We start from the raw sequence: 26,953 nt of genomic DNA, 5'->3' as shown, positions 1-26,953 counted from the left end.
GAGCCCTCTGGATAACCAAGACAATAGCAAAACACTCCATCCTGCACTGAAAAGATGGGGTTCTTCTTTTGCATAGATGTCGTTTAGGAATTAAAATGTGACAATGACCAGAAAATGGTACTTCACAAACTGACGAACAATCCACACAATACACTCAAACACCAATAACCTCATTATTACATTACATTACATTTCATTTAGCTGACATCCTTTATCCAAAGCGACTTACAATAAGTGCATTCAACCATGAGGGTTCAAACCCAGAACAACAAGAATCAAGAAAGTACAATTTCTTCAAGAAAGCCAAACTACAAAGTGCTATAAGTAAGTGCCATTTAATTGCTACTAAATTGTTAGTATAAACTTTTATTCAAGGTATAGTCGGAAGAGGTGTGTTTTTAGTTTGCGGCGGAAGATGTATAGACTTTCTGCTGCATTATCTTTTAACACCTACACAAGAAAACATGGTGGTTATGAAGAATGTCGATGGTGGGGTGGACGGATGGGTTAAAAATACATTGGAGGCTGATGTTTGTTAATTGTTTAAAACCAAGAGTCGTTATTGTTCCTTACATCCTTGCCTTTTTACAACCTTATTCATGTGTTTATTATTGTAACCATAACAATGGAGGTCTTTTAACCTTAAGGAACTACTTGTTTTAACCCATCCTAACTGTTTGTTGCACCAAACCATGACTGTTCCACTACCTTACTATAACCATCATGATACACTCTTACTCTATAAGTACAATCATGGGGTAGGGACAGGTTGGAGGACTTTTTATGACCATTTTCTTTACTTAAGTCGTCCTTTGTAGCCTGACTTACTTTCCTTCTCCCTGCATTGTGAGCATGTGAGTAGTTCCCTGTTGTTTCCTGACATAACACAATACTTACACTCATTTCTCCTGACAGTGCAGGCGACACCCATGGCCAAAGGCACAATGTTTTGGAGTTCTCTGTCTGTCCCATTCTCCTGAACTCTCTATCTAGGGAACACCTTGAGACAATTTCCTCAACATTGGCACAGACCAGATTCTGGTGGTCAAAGGTCAAGGTCACTGTGACTTCATGCTGTCCCATTCCTGTCCATGAGATATATCACTAACATCTGGAGAGAATTTTATGACATCTGGCACAAATGTTGTCTTCGGCTCAAGGATGAGCTGATTAGACTTTGGTGGGCACAGGTCAAGGTCACTGTGACCTCACAGATCACATAACTCAGGAAATCCAAATAACATTTCAATCCTTTAATAAATTCATTCGGTGTTCACCTCTTATGCTTTATGAGTCTGGATGGATATGAAAGAACTGCAACTTGACTTGTTGCAGAGACATACAACCTCAAGATGGTAAATTTCGTTGAATGATTTGGATGAATTTATCTCCACCCATCCAACCATCCATTCTAATAATTTATCCAGGTCCACTTTGTGGTAGCAACAGACTAAACAGAGTAGGCCAAACTTACGTTGCCCTAACCACATCTTCCAGGTGTTCCAGGAGAATCCCACCCTGTTTGTATGATACTCTGGAGATATTATCTCACCGGCATGTGGACCGGCATGCTCTAGGTCTTCCCTCAAGTCTTGCTTGAATCTGGAAAATGTTGGAATTTCCTGGAATACTTCCAGAGGGAGTTGGTCAAGAGGTTCCCACTGGGACTTTTTCGCAGTTCTACTCTGAACTTCATCTGGATACATCTGCCTTCCCTTCTTCCATGGAAGATGAAGTTCACTGGCTTACACTGGAAACCACAACCATTCATTAAGCTGGTTTCCACAGAAAGTAGTAAAGTCAAATACAGCAAAAACCTTGCTCCCAGAGCTTGTCCTCTTACTGTCTTCAGGCTCATGCAATAAATATATATATATACTCTTAAAGACACAGTTTTTACTTCTTATAACACTTCTAATATTCCACACACACACACACACACACACACACACACACACACACACACACACACACGTAGGATATGTACAGACCTCCCTTGAACTCGCTGAACCATCTCTCCTGTCAAGAGGAAAAACACATTAAGTCACAAGGAGTTAAGAGACTAACCTCACACTCCCCTAGCTGTTTTCTGAGGGATGAACTGGGTAAGGAAGGGGGAGATGATAAAATGTGTGCTATTAAAAGAATGATACAGATACTTGGTAGGAAGTAAAAAATAAATATATCGCTGCTTGACAGAAGAGCGCTCACTTGAATTCATACCTTTATTTAATAATGTTCCGATGAAGAGCTTGGCAGTCGCTGATGACAGCACATGCTGTCCTAAAAAGGCAAATGCTAAGAGGCAGAATATTTATGCCAGCAAGGTGTGGGGGGTTCACTCTGCTGTGTTGTATGTTTCAGAATAAAGGTAATACACAAACCAGCTGAGCTTTGAATTACCCACAGGGGACAAAGGTGCACAGCCAACTCTTTCTAATTCAATACCTGTCATTGGTATGTGTGTTGCTGTTGAGGGTAAGGTTTATGCTGCTTGGAAGGAAAATGTAAATACTAATTAACCTCACTATGAGCTCTGATTGGGAAATTAACCTCATGTTAGCAAAGTGTGGGGTCTGCGTTTCTCAGCCAGGAAAGATTTGCACGTAGAGTCCAGATCAAACCATCGATAAAGCTCAGCTATTACTTTAGAATTCCGATAAAACTTGACATCAGGTTAAGCAAGTCCGTATTACGCATTGGCCGTCTTAGACTATAGGTATTTCAAAGATCCAAATACTATAGTCACTTGGGTGAGGCATCTGGTACAATTGCTGCTAAAGTATTTACTCAGAAACAGAACGATTAAATAGATTTATTTATGCCACGGCAGTTTAGTTGGGAAAGGCAAAAGGATTCGTCAAGTAGGGAGTTCTTTGAAGTGAAGAGAAAACTGCAGAAATCTTCTCAGCAGCTGTTCTCTCCCCCTGCGCAGGTTAGGTGGAGGCCTACGTCTTTGAAATGACTCCATCAGCTCACCATAGAAAGCCAAAAGTATCTTTGGCAATCAGCACTTATTTTCATATTGCTGGCACTTCAGAAAAGCCCTCAAGGTTTAGTGGAAAACTTTTTTAAAAAAAGTCTTTCATTGGGACTTGTTTGAGATTCTATTTAACTTAAATTCCACAAATTTGCGTGCCACTCCAGTCTTCACCATGAGGACTCCCACGCCGGCCAGAGCAATAACACAAACAGTTTGAACAGTAGTATATAAGTAATTAAATGAGGTTGAATCTTAGTTTAGTTTCATTGTTTATCCTGGAATTCCAAAATATGTGTTTTACTCTAATTCTCACAAAGGCCATTTCCACAGGTGCAGCAGGTCTCATGTGTACAGTTGCTTATCAGTTCACTTTTAATGATTGTAGCATTCACCTCTGCCATAAACCACTCAGGGCTAAGCACGATAATGTTCACCATGTTCACCATGTTCTTACCTACTCTGGGGTTCGAGGTGAAAGACTGTGGACACATCATTGGGTCTATCAGATGGGCTCATCCTTCCTGTGATGCTCTGGTGAGTTAGGCCAACACCTGGACAAGGTTCAGTAAAGTGATCCCATCACTTTAACCAACGCATGCGCAAACTGTCTGGTTTTCCGCTACATTGATTTTGCAGCGAGGGCCCAGGTACCTTGTAGTGTGCCATATTACACCGTCGCATGTCCTCCCTCCTCACTCCCCCCGCTGACCTGCGCTGACTTTACACGTTAACAATAAACACCATCACTAATCAGAAATTGGGAGCTGAACAGTACTGAAGTTTACTTGTTGTGTGCTTGTTTTATTTGGCTCAACAGTTTATGTGCACACAGTTCACCAGCACACACACCATGAGACGTAACGTGACATGCACAGCCAGGACCTCAGGGTTAAAGTGACCAGAATGATCCTGATTCATGATCCGACACCACTGATAAATACCTAAATAAATGTGTGAAGAGTGAGAAACAAGACACAGGCGTAATATATCGTTAATTAATTGTAATCGAGGTAAAAGTTTGAAATAATCCTTGATATTGATTTCAAGTCATATCGCCTAGCCCTAGATTATACTATCAATAAAATAACCATACACATAATACTATGTCTTCAACAAATTACCCGTTTAATGCAAGCTTAAGCTAATGAGATATTTGGTAGATCATTGGATAACTTGGATAGTTTTACCTCTACCTTGTCTACAACCAATCACAGGGTTATAAGGTCAGACGCAATGCATCTCATCAGAGTGGTGCTCAGGAGAGAACATATATCTACCAAGGTCTGTCGTCCAGACCCTTACCAAAATGGAATGGATTCCTTATCCCAAGTTCTGTGGAAATCTGTGTTTTTGCATAATCCTGCAGACAAACAAACGAACCAACAGACAAATGGACAGGGGTGAACACACAACCAGAAGTAATGAGCACTTCTTTCCCAGGCTTGACCTCCACAGCAGAGGCTGAGCGTCGTGGTGGGTCACATGTTCCACGGCAACAACATTGCATGCAAAGAAATCCTGAATCTGTTAATAACAATTTAAAAAACAATATTCGTGTCAGCAGATTTTTATGCATCAGTAAAGATTATGTGGGGGGATTTTCTTTATGTTTTGCAACAGACAATCGTTGTGGTCCGGTTGCTATCATAGCAGCTTAATGCGGCAAGTAGTGTCAAGCTGCTCAATGCGCTAACTCCTGTTTGGGGAAGTTTTGGTGTGAACCACATGAAATGAGAATTCATGTGAACCATGTGCTGAATAAATCCCTGAGGCTGCTTGCAAGCATATAGCCAACTCTTTTTTCATGGGGCATTTGCTTTGAAACAATATAACTGAATAAAAATGTATGCCACTTACTGAAAATCTGTTTTCTGGGAGAGTGTTTTTTTTCCTTCTTTTGGCCTTTCATGCTGTGTGAGTGAGTATTTTCTCAGTTCCTGACACCACTGACAGTTTCTTGTTTGTAACTTGTGTGCAGCCTTTTGGAGGGGACGGCTGGTGCGACACCACCAACAACCGGGCCTACTGCCAGTACGACGGAGGAGACTGCTGCCCGTCCACTCTCTCAACGAGAAAGGTACACAAACATCTCCCGCGCTCCTTTTCCTGCCTGCTATGTTTTTATTTGATTCTTATAATAAAAACACAAATATCCCATAATACAACTTGTGATTTCGATCCACATTGTTTTGAATGGTGGTCAAGTGTTGTTTGGCTTGCTTCAGCCCCATATCTTGCAATCAAGCCCAAGCTTAGAAGCTGGAGCTGGTTTCCAAAGCCAGATTCTTCCTGTTTACAGTAGTAGAAATCCGTCTGTTTTGGCCCGAGCGCTGTGCCGCTACGCAAAAGATTTCTGCTAAACAAACAAACACAGATCCCTGCCGCTTTCCACTCTCTCCTGTTAACAACTGCACCTATTTAGTCTCCCTCATCTGTACTTACAACAGAGCAGACTTGTACCCTCCGGCTTTTCCACTCAAATGGGTAAATAAGCAGGTTTTCACTACCCCATGCTGCTAAACACTTTCTCACCTCTCATATTTAGCGGTAGCTCCACTGCAGAAGGAACTAGTCAGGATTCAGGACAGAGAACACACTTGGATATGGTGGTAATATACACGTGTGATGTTCCCCTATTACACTATAGCCGTTTTCAGACATTTTGCCTTTCACGCGAACAACGGAGCAGGAGATGCACACAAATCTCCGGAGCTTTCAGGTGGGGGGGGGGGGCACAGCAGGCCGAGGCAGGACATAACATCTTAATGTCCGCTGTGGGAATTACGTGTTTTAGTGTCGGCTCTTATCACCAATAACTCTCTTGACATCTTCGCAGAGGTCGTCTGTGTGTTTGGCTTCTCTTTTTCATCCAGAGATGTTTGTATTCTTTTTTGTCTTTAGTTTTTTTGCGGGTTAGAATCATCGTCAACGCACCCACGAAGGGAATCCTTCAGATCATCTCCTGCTGTCTTCTCCATAGGGCACACTCAGACATTATACAGAGTTTTTACCAGGGGGCTGGCTGGAGAAACTTTAGAGAATGCCCGGAGGCTCTCACTCGGACATTTGTGTTCCCACATACAGCCACTCCAGACAATGTCAAGTTCAGTGCATGTCTGAAAGCAGCTTATAACAGTTTCACCAGATGAGAGTAAAAATCCCCACTCTATTATTTTGGCGGTGGTCCCAAAAGAACCCACTCATATAAAAGCTTCTTCAGAAGAGATAGAGATACATATATTTAAGTGTGATGCCTATAATCTAATCTAATCTAATAATTTTGTATTTAAATAACCCTATGCAGCGAGGAATGGTATGAATATTACTGAGGGTTGGTCCAGTGGTGGAAACCAGGCAGCTCATTCCCTCGACTGCTTTTGCATTAACACGTATTTTTTCCTATTTTTCTTTGCCTGCACTAAAACGTCTCTCCCATGTGGACAGTTAGGAATTAACTCACCCCACCTCCTTCTTACTATACCCTATTTGGCTACTGTACAGCCACTTATTCATGACACTTCTTCAGGGGGCCCTGCCTATTAACTCCTATGGCCTACAGTTGGCCGAGCCTCGGCTGTCTCCTTCATGTCCGTGGCACGCCATGAGTCACTGGCAGCTCCTTCCTAAACGGAGGAGTTCAGTGAGTGTGTGGCTGCCGTCATAATAAATGAGCTGCCAGATCGTCACTAACTGCTCTTTTACAGGGGAATGGGTAGGTAGGGGGTACAAGGGTGGGAGCGGCGAGGTGTCTGACGGTCTGCGGTTGACTCGGCCACTGTCAAACAGCAGCTGGGCGTGCAGGGGTCGTTCTTAGGAAGTGAACTAAACGGCGGCGAGGGTCTGAATCCTGAGTGCCACCGCGGGCTCCAGCAGAGTGATGGAGCGGCTGGCGGTAAGGCGGGGGTGGATGGTGGGGTTATTTGCAGTACCCTCTGTTTCTATGTGGTTTGACATATGCAGGGTTAGGAAATTACAGGTCTTGACCACACCATAAGCTACTTTACATAATTTCTCTGACGCTACGCGAGAAAAAGGGTCGAGAGTTGGGACGTTTCATGTCAATTTGCTACAGTTTCAATAGTCACCATTATAAACACACACACGCTGATTCCAGTAAGACATTATTCCGCAAGAATCAAGGCCACTACAGAGATTTTTCCTGGCAATATAAGCCACATGAATCTGAACTACATCAGATTATATGAAAGTTCATATCTGTTTGGGTCTGGATGAGTCCAACAGGACCACACAGCATTTGTTTTATTCACAGCGATACTAGCAGCAGTGACAGGAGGGAAGGATACACGAGAGAGGATTCAGGTGTGAATCCAGTCATTGGTCATCAGGGCAAAGTTCCAGAGGAAAAGATGAACAGACACACAACCTCCGTCTGATTTGTGAACTTGAGTCGGTTTCCTTCTGACAAAGGGCCAAAGTAGTAAAAGCAGCAAAGACTATAAGACCATGTTTTCTTATGTTTTGATTGTTGCAATGTTGAATTCATTACTTTGAACTGTTTCTTCCACATGAATTCTGTCCGTGAAGAAGTTGTAGTAAACAGCATTGAGGCAACTAATCCAAACACCGCGACAGCCAAAAGACTTTTGTTTCCAGGGCTGAAGCAACAACAAGCGTTGCTCTTCCAAAGGTTGTTAGCAGGTATCGGAGGCGTCACTGAATCCAGATGGAGCTGCTGAGGAAACATTTAACGGAAGCATCAGTTTATCTTAGATGGGGCAGTTTAGGCGAAGCTCGGCCTTGTGCGGCCCGTCCAGAGCCGCCGGTGGAACCATCACCCGGCCCTTAAAGAAAAGCGCACGCAATCGACAAGCTGCTGCCTCCCACTCTCACTCTCACCTCCCTTGCCGTCATCCTTTTTTTTTCTTTCTCTGCCTCCCACCCGGCTCTCTCCCTCTCCCTTCCTTTCTCTCAATCGTCCTCTCACTCCTTCTCTCCAGGAGCTAATGTTTACATTTCTTGCAACAGACTGCTTCGCGGGGCACCAGAGTTTATTTTGCAACCTGTGGTGATGGCTCGCTTCCTAGACAAGAGCTGGAAGCCTCTTGTTGTTGATTCTTAACATGTGTTCATCCGTTCACCTCCACGGCGGTGCGTTCCTCCCTCCTTCTCCCGCAGACCCTCAAGGTTTCTCGCCATTCAGAGGCCACGTTGAACCATTTGACATTGTGCACTTTATCAGCCTCCAGGGGGCTGTAGGAGTTCTCTTTGAAACTGTGAGGAAACACAACAAATCTAAGACCACTCTCGGGTTACTAAGCGGTACTTAGCTTTCAGCACAAAACTGTTCTCTCGCTGCTCGGCCAGTTCAAGCAAATTTAGTTTTTATTGTCTGTTTTTGCCATTCAAGGTTGTACTCTTTGGTACAGTTGAAATGTAACAACACGCTTGGGAAGCCTCCTCAACTCCTGCATTTTTTAGTGACTCTACTTGTGTTGAAAGCCCTGATGTAATATTTCCTTTTGCCCTGCTGCTTTTCATACTCCTTTTCTTTTCTGTCCCTCTTTAATTCCACTGGAAATAGAAGCAGGATTTTATCAGATTGATCTCAGATCATCTCAAACAGGGAAACCAACCAAATGCAATGTTGGTTTTGTCAGTTTGGTCAAACATTAAATCTGCACTAGACGGGCCTGAAAAGTCCCATCGCGTTTGAGCTGCTTGTTCCAGCAGCAGATTGAAAGATCTGTTGCGACTCTGGGAAGCCGAGGACTAAATGTTGTGCTTGTTTACTCATAGGTCATTCAGTTTGGGGCGGACTGCAATCAGGATGAGTGCACTTGCCGTGATCCGGACGCCGAGGAGAATAAGAGCAAAGCCAAGAAGTCGGGAGGAGGTGGAGCTGGAGGAGGAATGCAGTGAGATGGAGGGATAAAAGAAGCTGAACTTGTGTGAAACACAGTCAAACCACAGACTGTGCACCACAACAAACAGTCAAATTATTCATTTTTTATCATTTTACAATGTGAAGAATGTGATTGAAGTTAGACTTTGTGCAGTAAAAGGCTATTTTCATTTGACGTGATAAAAAGCATCACGTATGAGTCACGTCGGTTTAAACATCTACATGTGGATTGAATGTTTTCCTTTCCCCGTTAAGAAGTTAAGGGTTATCCTCACAGCTGGATTTGTGCGAGAACAGAAAAAATGTTTTGAAAAACGGGAGCCCAACTAACAAAACACTGAGGTCCGGTTCAAATAGGGTTAAGAGGCAGTTTATCCACTCCTGTACAAATCAAGTCACGATAATTGGATCAAATCACTGTTGTAAATGGATTCAACTCTTTTTCTGGACTTGATTAGCCCTGGGCCTGATAAGTGTTCAGTACATGCACAGCCATTGCAACAAGGAGCTACTGCTACTAAATGTGTTTACTGTAGCATCCAGTTGGAAGAGTACGACCAAGTGTTAGGGCCACTTACAGGGAAAAGATTGATCTGAGATCTGTTTTTTAAAAAAGTTGTAATATGAGAAAAAAAGTCTTAAAAATTATGAGAAGTCATTTTAGCCTGTGCGTCATTTGAGACCAGGAATATCAGAAGATCAACCTGTCGCCTGCGTTAAAACAAGGAATGTTGAGAATGTTATACTTCAGTATAAGTTGTACATATAACAAAATACTTAATCTATTAGCTCATCAGCACCACAGTATCATAAGCATCAGGACTTTGAAAACCACACAGACTTGGAGGAAGTTGCCTCCTTTGTGGAGGAGGAAATGTTTGGTGGTGGTCGACTGTGATGTGCACGTTATTCAAAGGGGTTTCATAGTTTCTCAAGAAAAAATTGGATTAGTAATGAACATTTTGAATCTGGAAGGAGCGGAAATGCTGCTAATTTGCCAAAGAATGTATTTTTTCTTTATTGTCGTAATATTATTTTTTTCTCATTAAATGACATCTTTATTCAGTATTACAACTAATGCTCATAATATTACAACACCATCACCATGTGACCCTAATATTGCATCACAGAAGACTAATGAGCATCTCATAGAATTATTTCAGTACCACGTTGAATCCAAATTACAACGTACAACGTTGAACAACGTGAAATTTCTGTATCACTACACCGAAAAATTTGGTTAAAACTAGATCCCTTCTCATGACCGACAACGAAAACCCCGTCCCTGAAACTGGCATTACTTATAATCTTCATCATCGTGCTCTCCAAACCAGCTCCCCCTGACATGTAGCTGTTAGAGGATACATATCTGTACAGACTAATATATTTGGATCACCTAACATATCTACTAGATCACACTTTAGTGACAAAATCAACACTCTATTTATATCACAAATCCAGTAACACAAACATGTATTTGTACCACACAACATGTGCACAGGGCTTGCACATTTTATATAATACTTTCACAATCCCTGAAGTCGATGTTGGATTTGGAAATATAAAAAAGATATAATGAGCTGGGTCAAACACAAGCCACAGAGTGTGAACACTGTTGTGTCAAGACGGAACGCACAACGCTCCACAAATCACTGAGATCATACTTTTGGGAAACCCAGTCAGATTTTTTTGTCTTCAGTTGCAGTTGTGAAGTTCAAGCTACAGACATCACTTTTCTCAGAAATAATGTTGAAGTACCCCGTCCAAATATTGTATCTGTGTAATCATGTTATTTGTGATATTTTACTGTTCTTTATACTCGATATGAAATAAATAGCAACTTTATACCGATCCATACAATGTGTTTCTTGGTGGTTTATGTTCATTGACACAGGAAATGACCTTTGTGTGTGTGTGTGTGTGTGTGTGTGTGTGTGTGTGTGTGTGTGTACACTGGCTTTTAAACTGAAATACCAAAGTGTGGAAAGTGCGGAGGTACGACACTTCTTCAACTTTACCTTGTGAAGTCAGTAAGTGCCACACTTCTCTGAGCTGTCGCTGATCGGACGTCTTGTGAATCCTGACATCTCGTCACTGTGACCACAATGCTTCATCACATGTAACAACACATTCGATTTGATCAGACTTCTTTCTACTTGGTCCTCCTTTCCAAAGCACTGACTCAACTGGTTTCTGTGTGGTTATATACTGTGTACTATCCAAACATGGATCAAGTTGAAAAATCGTTAAAAATAAAGTTGAAAGAGCAAATAGTACATTAGGTGCATGTGCTAAGGTCACAACTTGTGATCTGTCTGTTAGCAGGATTATGCTAAACCAATTTTTGGATATGAAGGGTATTTATATAGCTACTTTTCCAGACTTTCATACAGCATTCTTCCATACTCAGCTCTTTTTCTATTACACACCATTCATACATTATCTGCACAGTGGTCAGGGGCAGTTTGGGGTGCAGTATCTTTCCCAAGGACACTCAGAATGCAGACTGGTGGATCCCGGGGATTGAACCACCAACTGGCATAAATCACAGCTGCACACACGTCACTTCAGGATCTTTGTCCAGCTGAGTTTTAAAGGGCGAGTTCCCAGCAGGGCACGTGTTGAGGGCGAGGACAGTTCAGTAACAGTGCTACTAGAATGTTCATATTTTATGTTGACGTGAATTAAAATGATTCCTCCGGAAACCTGACAAGAGAAAACAGTTTCCGTAAGATTTAAAAGAGTCACACACACAGCCAAATTCCATAATATATTCTTTATTGTTCTTTGAAGTACCAAAGATCAAAGTGAAAAAGTTAAGGTCATGATGCCACATTCAGTATAGACAGAATAATATCATGCAGATAGTAGAGGGTTGCTTTCAATTTCTCTCAAATGTCAGGAGGTCTCCATCTAATCACTTCATGTTCAGTTCCACTCTATTGGTTCATTTTACTAGTTTGTTCGATCAAATTAGATCATGTTTGTCTTTTCGTCACGTCTTTCCAACAACCAATAACAGTTCAGAACGAACAAATCCAGTGAAGAGCATCTTTAGATCACAATCAGACGAGAGAAAGGAAAAAACCTGCTCTTCACTTTCAAACTGGAATCAGTGGATTGATCTGATTACAAAGACTAAGCTACACAGCAGATATTACAGTACAATATTGTATCTACTAAAGCACACGTAAAGTAACTGTTGTAAAACACCACCTGTTGTACATGTTTATACAACAGGCGTATATAAAACACCTGCTTCCAAACACAGTACTGTGCTAGAATGCAACGCTTTTATGAAATACTATACTGCCTATACAAAAATCTACAAGCCTTTATTTTAGTATTCACATATGAGGTTTGTTAAAAGAAATCAACAGCTAATATGTGTTTGCATTTCTTTGACATTAATCTCCAACATGGCCACAGCACAGTAATAAAACAACAGAGAGAAACATAACAGATGGAGTGAAATTAAATAAATAATACTAATATACTCACAATAAACACACAGTATTAGTGGAAATGTCAAAAAGATCTTTCGAACTAATGTAAATGCATGAAGTTTAAACATAGAGAAGCAGATGAAAACATTAAGACACTTAATTTGCAGGTTCAATACAGAATCATCACTTTTAATAGTAGAGTTCATTGGTTGGATTAGTTATGATGTGAAAACTGCAAAATTCAAAAGGGAAATACCGGCAAATTAATTCAATTGTTATTCACAAATTAAAAAGTGTAGAGGTAATGAACTGAGCTGTTGTTTAGTAGAACTCCTAACTTCATAACAGCTTCCTTTACAAATGCAAATCAACACTACATTCAGCGGGGTATATCAATAAAAGTGTATAATAATAATAAAGCGCATTGTTTATTTTGAATGTCTGTACTAGTAGAGTAACTCCCTCGTCTGTTATCTACATAGCTTTATCTTTATTTCACCTTTCTACTTACATCTCTTCAGCCTAAACTGCTAAGGTGTCTTAGAAACATGGTAACATTGTAAAATACTGGTTTTGTTCCCGCTGTCTCAACATTACAATTGCTTATATACAGTTTCTTTCCCTGTTAGCGTTTGTGACAAAAAACACAAAACCCGGTTTGTAATGGAAGTGATGGTGGAAAACCGCACGTCTTCACGTCCTAGGGACCCCACACAACAAAGCAGCACATGCCGAAAAAGAAAAAAACAGCAATGTGAAATGGATTTTCAGCCCACGTGTTCGGCGGCCCCGCGTGTTGCAGTTATTCACAAGACACGCACACGACGAGCACCAGAAGCTGTGAACCACTAAGATATTTAACGATGGTTGGAATGTACAGGTGAAGACGCAGCTACGATGAGTTATAACTGTAAAATCTTTTACAGCATCCCTTCTACCCTGGGTCCATCACTCATGTAAAATGATCAAAGAAACCAAAGTGCTGATTTAGATCGTGAGACAGGTCCGAGAAGCAGCTAACTCTATCCAGGCTGTATAGGTGGATGTGGGGCCCTTAGGACGTCACCATCACTATCGATCAGTTTGATATCAAAACTTGCCTTTTAAGACTTTGTCTCACATCCAACTTTTTTTTATCTGTCAATGAAGAAGCCAAAAAAAAGGACTATTCAATCTAATCTACAAAATGTAAATGTCACGTTATTTCAACAAAGAGTAAAAAAGCAAAACATGTTCTCCCTCAGTATCAAAGGTTCAAGATGGAGAATGTTTCATCCAGCAAAGAAACAAAGTGAAGTAGAATGCATGTCAGGTTCCACTCAGATATGTGCATTCAAAGGCAAACAAAACAGAATGTAAAATTCCTTTTATATTTCTTAATTGTATTTTTTTTGCACAGCCTCCATTGACACATTTTTGTGTACTTTCTTAACCCATATATGTATTTTAAGATTATTTATCTATTGATTGAATAATATCCATATTCATATCTATACAGAGTCTTTTACTAGGCTTCACAGTTAAAGCTTTGATTGCTTCACTTCTTTTCTCAGACTCCCAGTGGTTCTCAAGTCCACACAATTTCGATGCATAACAAAGAGCATATGTGTCATTTTAATGCAGACAGTGTTAAACAGCAGGAAGGACCAATCAGAGATGAAGAGGAAATTGAAACAAAGGTTTTTTAATGTGAAGCATCAGCAGGAAGTCGTTGCGTTTTCTTATCCTTTCAAAAAGATAAATTGATTTTGTAAAATCATTATTTGCCCACCTGCTACTTTGAAGCTCTGATTATACTTTTGAATACATCCATCAATAATGTGGTAAAGTCTAACAGAATAAAGAACATTTCAAATAATGTTTAGTATTTGCTTATGACACAATAAAAACACATATCTTTGCATAAACCTAATAGAAATATGAGGAAAACCTGCATTTTATTTGTTTCTTTGTTGGGTTCAACAGATCTCCTGGATTCCTGTGCACACCCTCCCAACACCTTTACAGCTCCTTGGGCTCACCGTAGTCATTATACATGACAGTGAGCGTCTGCTCGTCGCAGGCCTTGTGCACGTCCTGGCCCATGTCCGCCCAGTTCAGCCCGAAGGCCTTGGTGTCGGTGTAGCGGCAGGACAGGAATTTGAGGGACATCCTGCGAAGGCCGATCTTCGGCTCCTGGAGAAGACCCTTACACCAGTGGGAGAGCTCCTCTAGCTGGGAGAGGATGAGGTTGGCCTTCCTGTTGGAACAAAAAGTACACAGGATTAATGTGGGTTAGCTTTTATCACTTGCACGCAATATCATCATTCAAAACCCTTCAACAAAAAAACAAAAGAAAAACGCCTTTTCACCATATTGCATGTACATGTATTGAGATCAGATGAATACATCATGTACACAGGAGTGTTTCTGCAAATTGCTCACAGGCAAAATATACATTCCAATATGGTTGAAATGAATATTTGTTACTTTACATAATGGAATCAAGATCCCTCTGATTTAAAAAGTACAACCACCTGTGACCTGGTCTGACAAGGTGGCTGCTGTGTGTAGACTGTTCTTCTCTGCAACAAAACAACAGTGAACACCTGCATTTCTCCTGCAGCTCCTCGCGTGTTTTTTTTTTTCTTTGCATCAGAATGCTTTGTACAAAGCCGCCCTCTCCCAGTCCACACATCCCTCACACAAGTCGAGCGGCTCGTCAGCAACCAGGCAATGCAGCGCAGTGTGGGAAACGGCCACTGCCAAAGCGCCTGGAGGAAGGTGGACTGGACTCTCAGCGTTGATGCACATCAGCCGTCAGATACACTCGACTGTCGGCAGTCCATAAATCACACTGTCGATTCAGAATGACATCGCTGCTCGACAGAACCTAGAACCGGGCCCGTCCACCGCTGCCTCCTGTCCGAGGGCGCTCACGGGGTAATCTGGACCGTAACTGACACATTCCAGCTTTAACCCAAAGCACACAGAGGCCGCTGGAGGTCCAGGCAGGAATGATGAAAGCAAAAACAGTGGAAAATATGAATGAATGAAAAAAAAAAAAATGAATGGGTTTGCCCTGTGGAGGAAAACAAGCCAATGGTCGACTGGAATACTGCGGTGAACCTGTCGTTTGGCCAAACCAGGCCAGCTGAGAAATCATCTCCATTAGTAACCTGATGCACCGAGTTCACATAAATACATCTCATAGGGACACGGAGCGCAATAAATAACCACTGAGGCCGATGCAGCCTGTTTGGCCCTCGTGGTGAAACCTTGTCAAAAGTTTGTGTGAAGTCAGACAGTGGCAGCAGGGGGGAGATTTCCTTCATTCCACACACACTTTGTCCTCATTCCTCAGCCAAACCTGCACTTTTTACTGCACCGCGTCCCCATTCTGACAAAACCACAGGTCTGCTGGACGCACCGGAGCCACCACGTCCACAGCTCACCATCACACTGATGAGCTGACGACACATCAAAGCAGCTACACGGTCAATGTGCGCCGGTGAAAGGAAATGAATCAACACACTCACTGGCTGAAAAAAAAAGGACATTTGTCTATTCATAAATGTTTTACCATTTCCTTCAGTTTCATTTCCCAGCACACTCAGTTTAAGATGCCAAATGTGCAGGTGAAAGCAAACCATGTTCAATGAATCATCTTAGTCTCTCACCTGGTTGTCAGGAGGTTAGACCTGATGTCGGTCTGATGGCGACGATGACAGTCGAGGAAACAATGACAGGCAGGTGGAAACGTGGAAAAACAAAGATGGCCGTGAAAAGGGAGATGCAGGCAGGGGAGGTAATGAAGCTGGTGAAGTAGCTGGTGAAAATGATGATGATGATGATGGTGAGGATAAATGCAGCAGGTAGGGACAATGCCAGGTGCAAGTACGGATGCCAAGACTTAATAGAAGACTTGATATAGACTTAATAGATAATATGATGTTTAAAAGCTTGAAAAAAGCTACAAAACTGACCTTATGGTGACATGTTTTACTCTATACTGCTTGGGCTGTTGAACATTAAATTTTAAGCTATATCATACTGCTGTTTGAGTTGGGTAAGGGTTATCTAACCCTTAAGGGTTATCTAAGGGTTATCTAACCCTTACCCCTAACCCTAACCCCCCACATGCCAGCAGTGGGGTGAAAAGAGTCTACAATGCACATCTGTGTATATCGACCACAGACTGTATAGCTGTGTCTCAATTTAGAGGCTGTATTTGAAGACCGATTGTGTCACAGCAGCGTGACAAGACTCTGCCGTTTCCAAGGCTCCTTCAAATGTGGCTGACAAATTCGTCCTTCCATCGCAAAGAAACAAAGGCTTCAACGGGTGGGTCCCTCGGTGGGTCCCTCCCGGCCCAGCCTATATTTTCAAATGGTGGTAATGGCGCCAGCAGGCAACGATACGTCCAATGCTTGAGTATCACTCTTTAATTCAACCGAACAACTAACGGTACACATAAATAAACAGAGGGGTGTTAAAGCTTTCTTGTTATTTTCAACTTCAGCTCTGTTGCTAGGCAGCAGAAATAAGGACAGGACGAGCTGGTGGCACGGATCATGAGTCGTCATATTGGTTGGGCCTTCAGGGTCTACTCAGCCCATGAGGGTGGCGGTGTTGAAACCCCCTGAATTGAGACACAGCTTATACATAGATGGATGAAGTGTCTCCACTCCTTACTACTCAGCTGCGAAACAAGACATTTCACTAGTAACTGATTCATAATTAATTTCAATCGAAACATCAGAAACTAATTTCAATCGAAACATCAGAAATCTGAAAAATGTGCACTTGGACATAAACTCAATGTGATAAGAACTATACCTAAAATGACAAAAAACATCTGTTTCTCATAAATTTTGAAGTCTACTTTGACTTTTTTTAGTTTAGTTAATGTGCCATCTACTAACATGGAGGAGGCCAGACTTATTAACTACTGCAGCCAGCCACCAGGGGGCAATCAATATGCTTTGGCTTCACTTTGGGGGAGCTGTCATGTTGTCTATCTTGACACAGTCTATGATGACTTTTTCACATGTGAGTCTATTGGCAGAGGACACAGGTGCAGCTTGTACTTTGAGCCTTTGTCCTGGTTTTAACAAACATGATGTTCTGGCCTCTGCCTGTGTATGTGGATGGGGTTTTGGTTTGATGTTGACAGCACTCATAAGATTAAATTTCACAAACATAACATCAACTTTCTCTCAAAAAATTAAGTCACTGTTACTTTGGATGATTTTCTGTCAACAGTTCTCTTTGGAAAACACTAATTGGCTGTTTTTTTATCAATGAGGGAAATCTTACAACTTCCTCAGGTTTTGGGCATGCTGTGAGTATATGTCATCTCCTGAAGACTCTTGTTTTTATGTATGTATATGATTATATTTATTTTTGACTCGCAGTTTGCTCTGGATCTGGACCTCCATCTGAAATAGAACCAGCCAATAGAAACAGGCAAGAAAATCTGTTCTGTATTTGTAACTTGTGTGTTCCAGTCTCTGTGGCAAGGTAATATCCTCTTGTCAAACTCTCATTCAAAAGATAACCCACAAGGACTCTTGATTTGTGATTTTGTCAAAGTCTTTTGTTGTTTTCATTTTTAAACTTGGCCCTGACTGACACACTGTAATAATACAGACGCTGCAGCCTGTGGATTCCTCTTCTGTATTTTCACCTCCTGTCTTATACGGACTCCAAATCAACTGCTGCTCTGTAAATACTCTGTATGCTGCACTGCATTTCCTGCTCTGTGTTGTACGTGTGCGTGTTATTCTGGAGAAAGAATGTAGCCTGTGCTCTGCAACAGACCACGGTTCCTTTCAAATCGGCCAAACACTTTGGGTCAAACGTATTCCTGCGTTATTGTTGTTGGCGTAATTTGCAAACTATTTCACTTATAGAGATACGTGAGGAGCAACATCCTTCTTGAGGTTTCCTGGCTAATAAGCGCTTTGCACATGTTAGTGGATTGTTTTTGGAATCGGAGCGTGTTTTGAATGTCATACGTACATATGGACACTCAGCAGGACAACATCCCCTTTGGCAAATACATGTCGACACAACCATAACAATTTCAACAGCCTCAGGGTTGTTTTCTGCTCTGGAAACTAGAATAGTTTAAATGACGTCAGCCTCATTGTGGGTCTGTCGGTTGATACTGGTAGTTCTCTGCCACGCTGTCATTCAGATCATTCTTCTGAAACCTCTTCGTGTATCCACTATTTTGCCACACATTTTTCAGTGGTTTGAGGAAATCATGATATTTATTTGGTTAAAATAGAATAAAAAATGTGGTTTGTTATTCTTTCAACATTCCGCCGGGTCCAAGAAGCAACGGTTGTCACCATGAATCCATCGGAGCGGAAAATAGCCTCACGCAGAAGATGTGAGCGTGTGGTGTTGACTGTGCACATAAAGGCAGGCATGTATATACAGTGGCATAATCACGTGTAAGAAATATGTACATGTTCATACATACGGACAGATATGGTCACACTTACATTTACATTTGCATGACAATTGAGCCCACACACACAAACACACACACACTCAAAATATTATGTTTGTCAATGTTTTTATACGACACTGGAAAATGGAGATCCTGTTTCTCAATTGTGGTGAAATTTAAGCAACTAAATCACTTGAGGTTCACTCTATTGACAGTTAGTGGTTTTGGTTGAACGTAGAAACAAATCAGTCCTGTCAGGTGACGTTTCAAATATTCAACCGCGACCACCATCTTTCCATTATTTTCACCAAGTGCTCTGAGTGTGACTATAAAAATTTTTTATCACTTAAGTTCTCCCAAGCTGATATTGTAAGGAAAACAAATAAAACATTTTTTTATATACACAATGATGGTCTTTGGGTACAATCATCTTTAAAAAATGTCACAAACAAAAGGATACAGGTTCTGGATTGACACTCACTCAGTTGCATACACAGGCAATATACAGTATGTCAATTGTACACACACACAGACACACACACTGAGGTTGGGTCAAGGCCGGTCTGCTGGGCATACAACCAGTACCCATGCTCATGCACACAAGCACAATGGACTATCCACCTGCAGCAGTGTGCCAGCAAACGAGAGGGAGTAAGAGCTCAGGCCAGCAAATGTGAACATAAACAGCACAGGCTCAGCTTTCCCCCAAATGAATGGACCGTATACACCTCGGTGCATTTTGCTGATAATAAATTCAGTTCCTATCCCCAACCTTCCCCAAGCTTCAGGCATCACCATCCCTTGGGGTTTCAAAGTGGGTCTTTCTATCATCCAGCACATCTTCAGGATTTGATGTATTGACACACAAACAGGATTACAATATGACTGACCTGTGATTGTCTATTTCTTCAGTCTCTTTAAAGTAATGTGTCCACGTTGACTGTTTAATCTTTAGTAGAATTGACCATTTATTTTGAAACCCAAAGAAAGGCTACAACTGGGCGGCAGCACAGCGACGCAAGACTGACTCTTCGTTATTGTTATAAAATCAATACAGCTGATTTGTTCAAGGCCTCGTATATACTTCATCCTTGGTGTGGGTAGGCATTTATATATAATCTGTAATTGAATTATACGTATGGAGACGCTTAAGGTTGAATTACAGATAACACTAAATACAACTTTCCACGGAAAACAACAATATTAACTAAATGAATTAGTTAATGTGTGTTGAATTTGCTGCTGCTAAAATCTAAATGTCATAGTTGGAATATGTGTATATATATATATATATATATATATAATTGAAAGACTGTTGTTATTCCTCTATTCTATTGTTGTTAACAGCAGACGGTAAAATGTGCCAGTAGTGATGTGTGTATTTTAAACCTGATCATTTCCAGTAACACTGTAATAATCCACTTTTAGACTCGATTGTTTATCTGTTTCCTAGCTCAGTTCTGCAATGAAAAAAGAAAAGTCATTCAGTCAAAGCCGCAGTCTCTCCTAGTGAGGGCAGATGAGGTAATTTTAATGGTTAAGTAATACCATAACAATGTATTACTGATACTGATAATGGGAGATGTTTCCTGGAAATTAAAACACAAATATGTTATACTATTCAGGATCACACTAACCAATAAATCACTGCTGGACGAGTGGCTGAAGGGCATGTCTTTCTTTTTTTTTTAAACCGTGTGTATTTTTGTCGTACTTTTAACTATAAAAAGTCAGAGAGCAAGGTAAACAGTCTGCTGCGATTATGACTACGATTTCCTGAGAGAAACTCCAACCATAACAATACTTATTATTGCAAGATCTCCTCTGATTAGAAAGACTGTCATGTAAAAACAAAAAGAAAATTAAAAAAAAAATCTAATTACTTTCAGTTCATCAAAGGGCACAGATTCCAAGCGAGGACACGGTCGGGATTGCGACGGCCATGTTCGAGGATTTTCTTTCAGCCGAAACATCTCGCGTTTCGGAGTCAACAGCCACGCGACACGCCTTACATGATGAGCGCTCAATGTCCTGCCCCTCGGCTGAAAAAGTGTGAGGCCTGGGTGGGACACCATCGCTGTAGGTTCAGAGTTTGAATCAAAACATCACGCGATGGCTGCATGTAAAAAAAGTCCTGCGGCTGGATGCCAATCGGTCTCGTCGGGGAGATTCGATACGTTTCTAAAAACATCAGATCTGAATAACTGCTGCCGCGAGAAAGATAAAGCCACATTTGTTCGTTCATCTGTTTCCCGATGTTGTTTACTTGGCCGATATGAGTTTACATTGAGTCAGAGCCGGTGCAGAGTTCTTGTTATCTGTATTTTGACTGGCTAATGAAAATCTGCTTTGTTCAGCCCTCAGTGTTTGTGGCAGAAAAACTGGGGAATTCTCCTCATAACAAGTTGAGCTGATCCAGAAGGATGAAACTGTGTGTGTGTGTGTGTGTGTGTGTGTGTGTGTGTGTGTGTGTGTTTGTGTTTGTGGTCTGTAAGTTTGTGTGTGAGCTGTCATGAAGAACAAAGGCTGGCTAGACTCGGGACAGACTTTGCTGTCCTGGATGATTTTTAAATGCTGTCATAGCACAAAGCTTTGTGATGTGATTAAAGTGCATCAGTGCAGTTAAAAAAAGGAGAAATAACATGTTTGTGGGTTTTAAGTTAAAATCATCATCAGGTGGTGGAGGTGACAAGAAATTGATTGATCAATCAGCTAATTGATTAGCTGATTGATCATTAAAGCGATCTTGCATACCTGAATGTGTTTTTTGAGCTGTAAAATAAATGGTGACTGTTCTTTGGTGTAATAAAGTAATAATTTTTTGAATTTTCAGGGAGAGACAGTGGTCAAAGGTCGGTGATGACAAAGACGTAATAACAAAATAATGACGCATAGTAACATTGCAGCAAGTCAATGGTGACCTACAGTTCAGACGTAATAAAACAGAAAAAACATGCCTCCATACTGCTTGTGTGGTGTCATCCAAGTGTCGGCAAGTGTCGGCATTTATATTCAACTCGAAACAAAGTCATTTACTCTGTTCTAAGCCTTAATGTCCTCTGATATCTTCCTACAAGGTGCAATCATGGACCGTCGGACACACCATCGTGTTGCTACGTCCGCTAGCTTAGCCACTTCCGGTAAAACATTTAGGCTTCATTTTGATTCGAACATGAATGTCTGGGCTTTCAGACACCACACGAGCAGTTTATGGAGGCATGTTGTGTTTTATTACCCCTGAGACTCCAGAAGTGTTTTGTGGACTCAAACACTTCACCCACCCCTCCATCGGTAAAGTGGTGAGTAGATAATGAGTGAATTTTCATTTCTGGGTGAACTATCCCTTTAAATGTTGCTCTGGATCTGATAGATGCAGTATAATGGTGGATATTGTTTTAGGACATGTCTTAGGACACTGAATACTGTCATGCAATCAAAGCAGCACTCAACTTCAAACAATCACATTTTAATATGTAATGAAATTTGCTTTGCTGAGTTAGAAATAACTTTCTGGCATTTCCTCTTCTGTTAATCTGATTTTACATTCTGACATCCACTGGAAATACATCACACACAATCATCTCTGACTGTTTCTGCCCATTTAGATCCACTATCTGATCTGAGCCATGTTAGGGTTTCTGATTATTTGACTCTGCATTAAGGATTTAGGGCGTATTTTGTCAGATTTGAACCTCGCCCTAAAACTGATCGGATCAGCTGAAACTACCAACATGTAAATATAAGGAAAAAACAAAATTTGACCCATTGTAATGGGCAAATGTCCAAAAATCCCAAATAGAAATTGTAGAAAGTTTACACAACTTAAATCTGAAACATGCTCATAAGTTCAAGACTAAGCCTGCAGAAAAACCTCCTGCTCACTGTCTCACTTTCAATGATTTATTTTAGAATTTTTGCTGTGAGACCATCATGAAAAAACAAGCACCGAAAAGTTGCAAATAAATCACAGCAAGCAAGACAGTGCTTGTCAGTCCATGTCACTTAATGGATGTGCAGAGGATTTTTCTGCCCTGAAATAAGTTCATGATTGCCTATGTATGTTTTCCTCTGACCAATAACATTTTAGGGAACCTTATATAGCAGAGAATTTAGGTAAACTGGTTTATACTAAAACTGAACGAGGACAACTGGAAACTGATAAAAGGCCTCTTTTAATCTTCCATCTCTTTTTAATATTTTATTTTGCTTGAAAAGTGTGTATGAAATGTACTTTATAAATAAAACTGCCTTGCCTAAATACAAAATACATTGCCATAGCTACCCCAGCACAAACTTCTAGCCTGGCACTGTTAAAGATTCAGATATGTCTGGGTTGTCTGGTTTGTGAGACGATTAGGTCAGAAGAGAATGAAGAAATGCAGAAACAACAACAAACACTGACTAATCACGGCAGCAAAAAACAACGAAAGCAATTGAGTTTCATCAATAAATTCCATAACCCTGAGGAATTATGTGGGTCAATGAAATAGTAGCAAGTCTGCAGATGCTCGCGGTTTATCAGGCCGACTATGCCGTGAGACTTTATACCAACAAACTATTGGCTGAGGTGCAGTCACAAAACCTGGCCAACATCAATACTTGATACTTGAGGAGTCCGAAAACTTTGCATTCCCATTGTTTTGGTAAAAATGATATCAGTAGTGTTCCGTCTTGGCTTGAGTGCAACCATTTACTGTATCTGCTGCATTTGTTTTTCCCAGTGGTCGCATAACGTCAGAGAAACAAAGTGTCTGACGCTGCAGGAAAGTTGTCAGCGCTGATTCGCAGCCATGGAGCCGTGAGGCCATTAACCCCTCCGTCTGCCCGCTCCCTTGGTAACAGTAGACAGCACACAACTCCGGTTCGTCACACCAAACCAGATACGTAGGAAAGTCTAATGTTCATTTGATGACTTGGCTAAACACACCGTGTTTATACTTCCTTCCCCTGTTGCTAGGCCTCACCTTGAATGCACTTCTCCGCTGCTTTTCCAGCTCTGAGGTGCCTTTATTAACATTAATCACCCCTCCCTTTAACCAAATTGGGGGGCTGTTAATCTAAGTGTATTTTAATGGAACACTTCAGAAGCAACTCCCTCAATTACATCAACTCTTTCCAGCGTGGTCCTTATTAAAAACAACCTTTCATTTGGGGGGGGGGGAGACAGACAGAGCGAGAAACAGAGAGAATTAAGGGAGCCTCAGCTAATCAGTTTCACCTGCCAAAGTGAAAGCGCACACCACAGACTGCCGTTTTAAAGTTTATTTTATATCGGACACATGGCTCTATTTATAAAACATTAAGCCACAATTTAACATTACGGGTGCTTATCCCGAGTTTGGGGGGGGAATTCAGGGGCCTCCCTGGCTGTGCGTTGCTAAGTGACCTCGTTGAAGTCGTGGAAGGTTAAGCTCGCTCGGCTTCTCAGTCTGTTTGAATGAATTCCCCTCACAACGACTCACAGAAACAACAGACCACAATCAAAGGCAGCACTTTAGAAGCCGCGAGCCGCACATCTGCCCACCTCTGAGAGTCTAAACAAGAGCTGGACACCGCCGGGGCTTTGAATGGGCTGGCACCATGGAGACTTGGCTGCGTGAGCTGTTGTAGGATGTGTTTGTAATGGTGCTGGAGGAAGAAAAAAAACATAAAGGCGATACGGAAAACAAATCACAGCTCGCTTTGTAAAAAGAAATGTGTGAAGGAAATTCTCTGGGGAGATAGGATTACCTTTTGTTTTGGTTTTGTTTGGAGAGAAGAATACAAATGCGGCCCTCTGTCATGTGTATCATTCTGAGCAGCACACAAACAGCCAGACACAGTTCAAGACTGGCAGGGGGAACACAGTGGAGCGTTTAGCAGCTAAGGGCCTCAGAGGTTGGTGGCTCCTTAACTGGTGTTTGTGTAAATAAGAGAGTATTTGTGCACAGGTCATGTTGAGGATGCATTAGTGTTGTGTTGAGAAAGCAGCGTTTGACAGCATTGGCCCCATTGCAGCACCTTTCACACACTGGATCTAATGCAGGGTCAGGGTACGATTGTTGAGATGTGACGTTCTGAAAAGAGAAGTAAATAAGTCTGGTAGCTTTTTAGAGCGTAAACGGTGGAGTTAACAGCTGATTCTAATCCAATACACTTTTTTTCCCCAGTTCAGTAGCTGTCTGTTCTTTGTGTGTTGAAAAAGAAAAACCTGGTGTTTACGCACAGCCCTGGCTTTGTAAACGGGAAACAGAAAAAAGTGGCTTGGACTGAGCCACCCGACACTGTTCAAGCCAATCAACAGAGATGGTGAGTCTGGCACATGCAAACAGATAGTACCGGTTTAAAGATGTGTGGAGTTCAGAATGGGGTTTGACTGGGAGGGACCTGCAGCGATGTGCAGAGAGAGAAAGTCGACCTTTGGAAGCTTGAGGGCGCATATAGTGCGTCAAAGAGAGCCGAGGAAGAGCCAGCGAAGAGAAGAATAAAATGGAAAAAGAAGTTCGTTGACGAGACCAGAGCTACGGGTTGCTTTAGCATTCACAACATAAGTTCATATCAGTCATATGGCTCTATTTGGGAACTACTAGGCCAAATATTACATTATGGGCTCTTATCCTGAGTTTGGGGGCCTCCCTGGCTGTGCGTTGCTAAACAGCCCGGCTGATGTCAGTGAGGTGAAGCTCGCTCAGCTTCGACTCCTTAGGTTTGAATCCATCATCCCTTTGCTGCATATCCTCACATTTCTCTTCCCTAACTTTCCTGCCTCGCTCCACTTTCCTTATCATAATCAAAGCCCCCCCAAAAAAACCTTCTGCTTATGCTTTGTGATAGCTAACATCCAATTATCGGTTAGCAAGCAGGTGCAGTTACATGTGTCACATTTGTGTGTCTGTAACATGACATGACTTCCCCATTTGTTTTCATTTCTAGTCAGTGGTGGTTTTTGTCTATCTTATCATTCATCTTACTTCAGTAAAATGTTTGAGTACTTCCCCACTTACTTCTTCAAATTATAAAAGTAATAGGAAAGACCTTTAATTGTCTTCCAGTGGTTCGCTGCTGATGCTCGGTCAAACCAAGCAATAGTAACGTTATTGTGTGTCAGTTCAACAGCAACATTTTAGTAAGAGGAACAGTAACAGTCAGTCGGTGATACGATACCACTGGGGATATTCTATCTTTTTGCTATTGAAAATAAACCCCAGCAATGTGCTAGGCCATCTCTCAGTACCTTCTGACCTGTCTGTAGCACTCAGCCCTGAGCCCATTCATTCTTACTGAAGACATAAATCTTTTTAAATCGGTCACAAATAGATACTTTCATTTTTTTTTAATAATTTCCTTTTGGAAACACATGTAAGACGAACCAATGTTGCTTTGGCTGTTTTCAACGGATTTATTGAACAGGAGAAATTTTGAAAATTCTTTATACTTAAGCCTCAACAGGCAGTTTTAATGATTTATTGAGTTATGAATTGATTGGCACAGTTGATTATATGTCTGCGACAAACAGCTGGACTCTGAGTGAGCTCTATAAATCACTGTTAGTATTGGAGGAGTTGGTCACAGGCGGTAGGGGGTAAGCAGTCACTAATGGAGCGTATCTGTAACCTCAGTCCCGTCCAAATCTGCCATATGTTTAATTTTTATGAAGTGCAAACAGCTAAATCAGTGTACTGGCTTTCCAACATATTTGAAATTGCTGGGGACTATTTCGTATGTTTTATTTTATTTTGAAAGGACCGTCTGCCGAAACTCGAAAGTGGTGTTCACACTAAACTGTGATCCAACCCAGACTCTTGTTGCCACTTAAATCCTGCAGCCGGGCTGTGAACGTCAATGTCAATCGCACAAGTTCAGTACGACAGATTACATTTTGTTAGTAGGAGGGCGGCAAACCCGTCCCTGCAGTCTTTTGGTTTTATGTATCATGTATTGTATATTATGTCAAAGTCTGATTCAGGACAGACCCACAAGGTTTGATATAATGTTGCGACCATCTGACAAATTGGCCATAAAGCTAAAGTTGATGAGCAATTTGCTTGAAGGAATGCACATTTGTGATCTGAGCTTACACATCAGGAATGTGGGTATTTCTGAAACACTAACGGACTCACTGTATTTGTCATTTTCCTTTCTTATCTACAGCAGCATCAAACAAAGAGGCCTGCTGCGAAGGTGCACAACCAAACCACTTACCAAAAATTCATCATAGCCTTCTTAGCACATACCCACTG

General features: G+C 41.5%; 2 protein-coding genes across 13 annotated transcripts in view; one reads left to right on the top strand and one right to left on the bottom strand.

Moving 5' to 3' along the window:
* pappa2 (pappalysin 2) overlaps nt 1-9,452 on the top strand; it is a 69,792-nt gene extending 60,340 nt beyond the window's left edge. The window contains exons 26-27 of the mRNA XM_034614556.1: nt 4,962-5,060; nt 8,741-9,452. Coding sequence (XP_034470447.1) covers nt 4,962-5,060; nt 8,741-8,863 — 222 coding nt within the window. The 3' untranslated portion in view covers nt 8,864-9,452. The remainder of the gene's footprint in view (nt 1-4,961; nt 5,061-8,740) is intronic.
* Nucleotides 9,453-11,607: 2,155 nt separating this feature from the next.
* The window catches only part of astn1 (astrotactin 1), a 428,500-nt gene continuing 413,154 nt past the window's right edge, over nt 11,608-26,953 (bottom strand). For 10 of the 12 annotated variants that reach the window (XM_034614559.1, XM_034614558.1, XM_034614564.1 and 7 more), the window contains one exon: nt 11,854-14,531. In XM_034614559.1, the coding sequence (XP_034470450.1) occupies nt 14,294-14,531 (238 nt within the window). In that variant the 3' untranslated portion in view covers nt 11,854-14,293. Of the gene's footprint in view, nt 14,532-26,953 lie in introns of all 12 variants that reach the window. The other 2 variants (XM_034614557.1, XM_034614568.1) reach the window with 1 other exon arrangement.

The sequence above is a fragment of the Hippoglossus hippoglossus genome, chromosome 17 (genome assembly GCF_009819705.1).
Source record: "Hippoglossus hippoglossus isolate fHipHip1 chromosome 17, fHipHip1.pri, whole genome shotgun sequence".
NCBI classification, from domain to species: domain Eukaryota; kingdom Metazoa; phylum Chordata; class Actinopteri; order Pleuronectiformes; family Pleuronectidae; genus Hippoglossus; species Hippoglossus hippoglossus.
The sequence above is the reverse complement of the archived record's forward strand: the minus strand, read 5'-3'. Positions and strand labels throughout refer to the sequence as shown.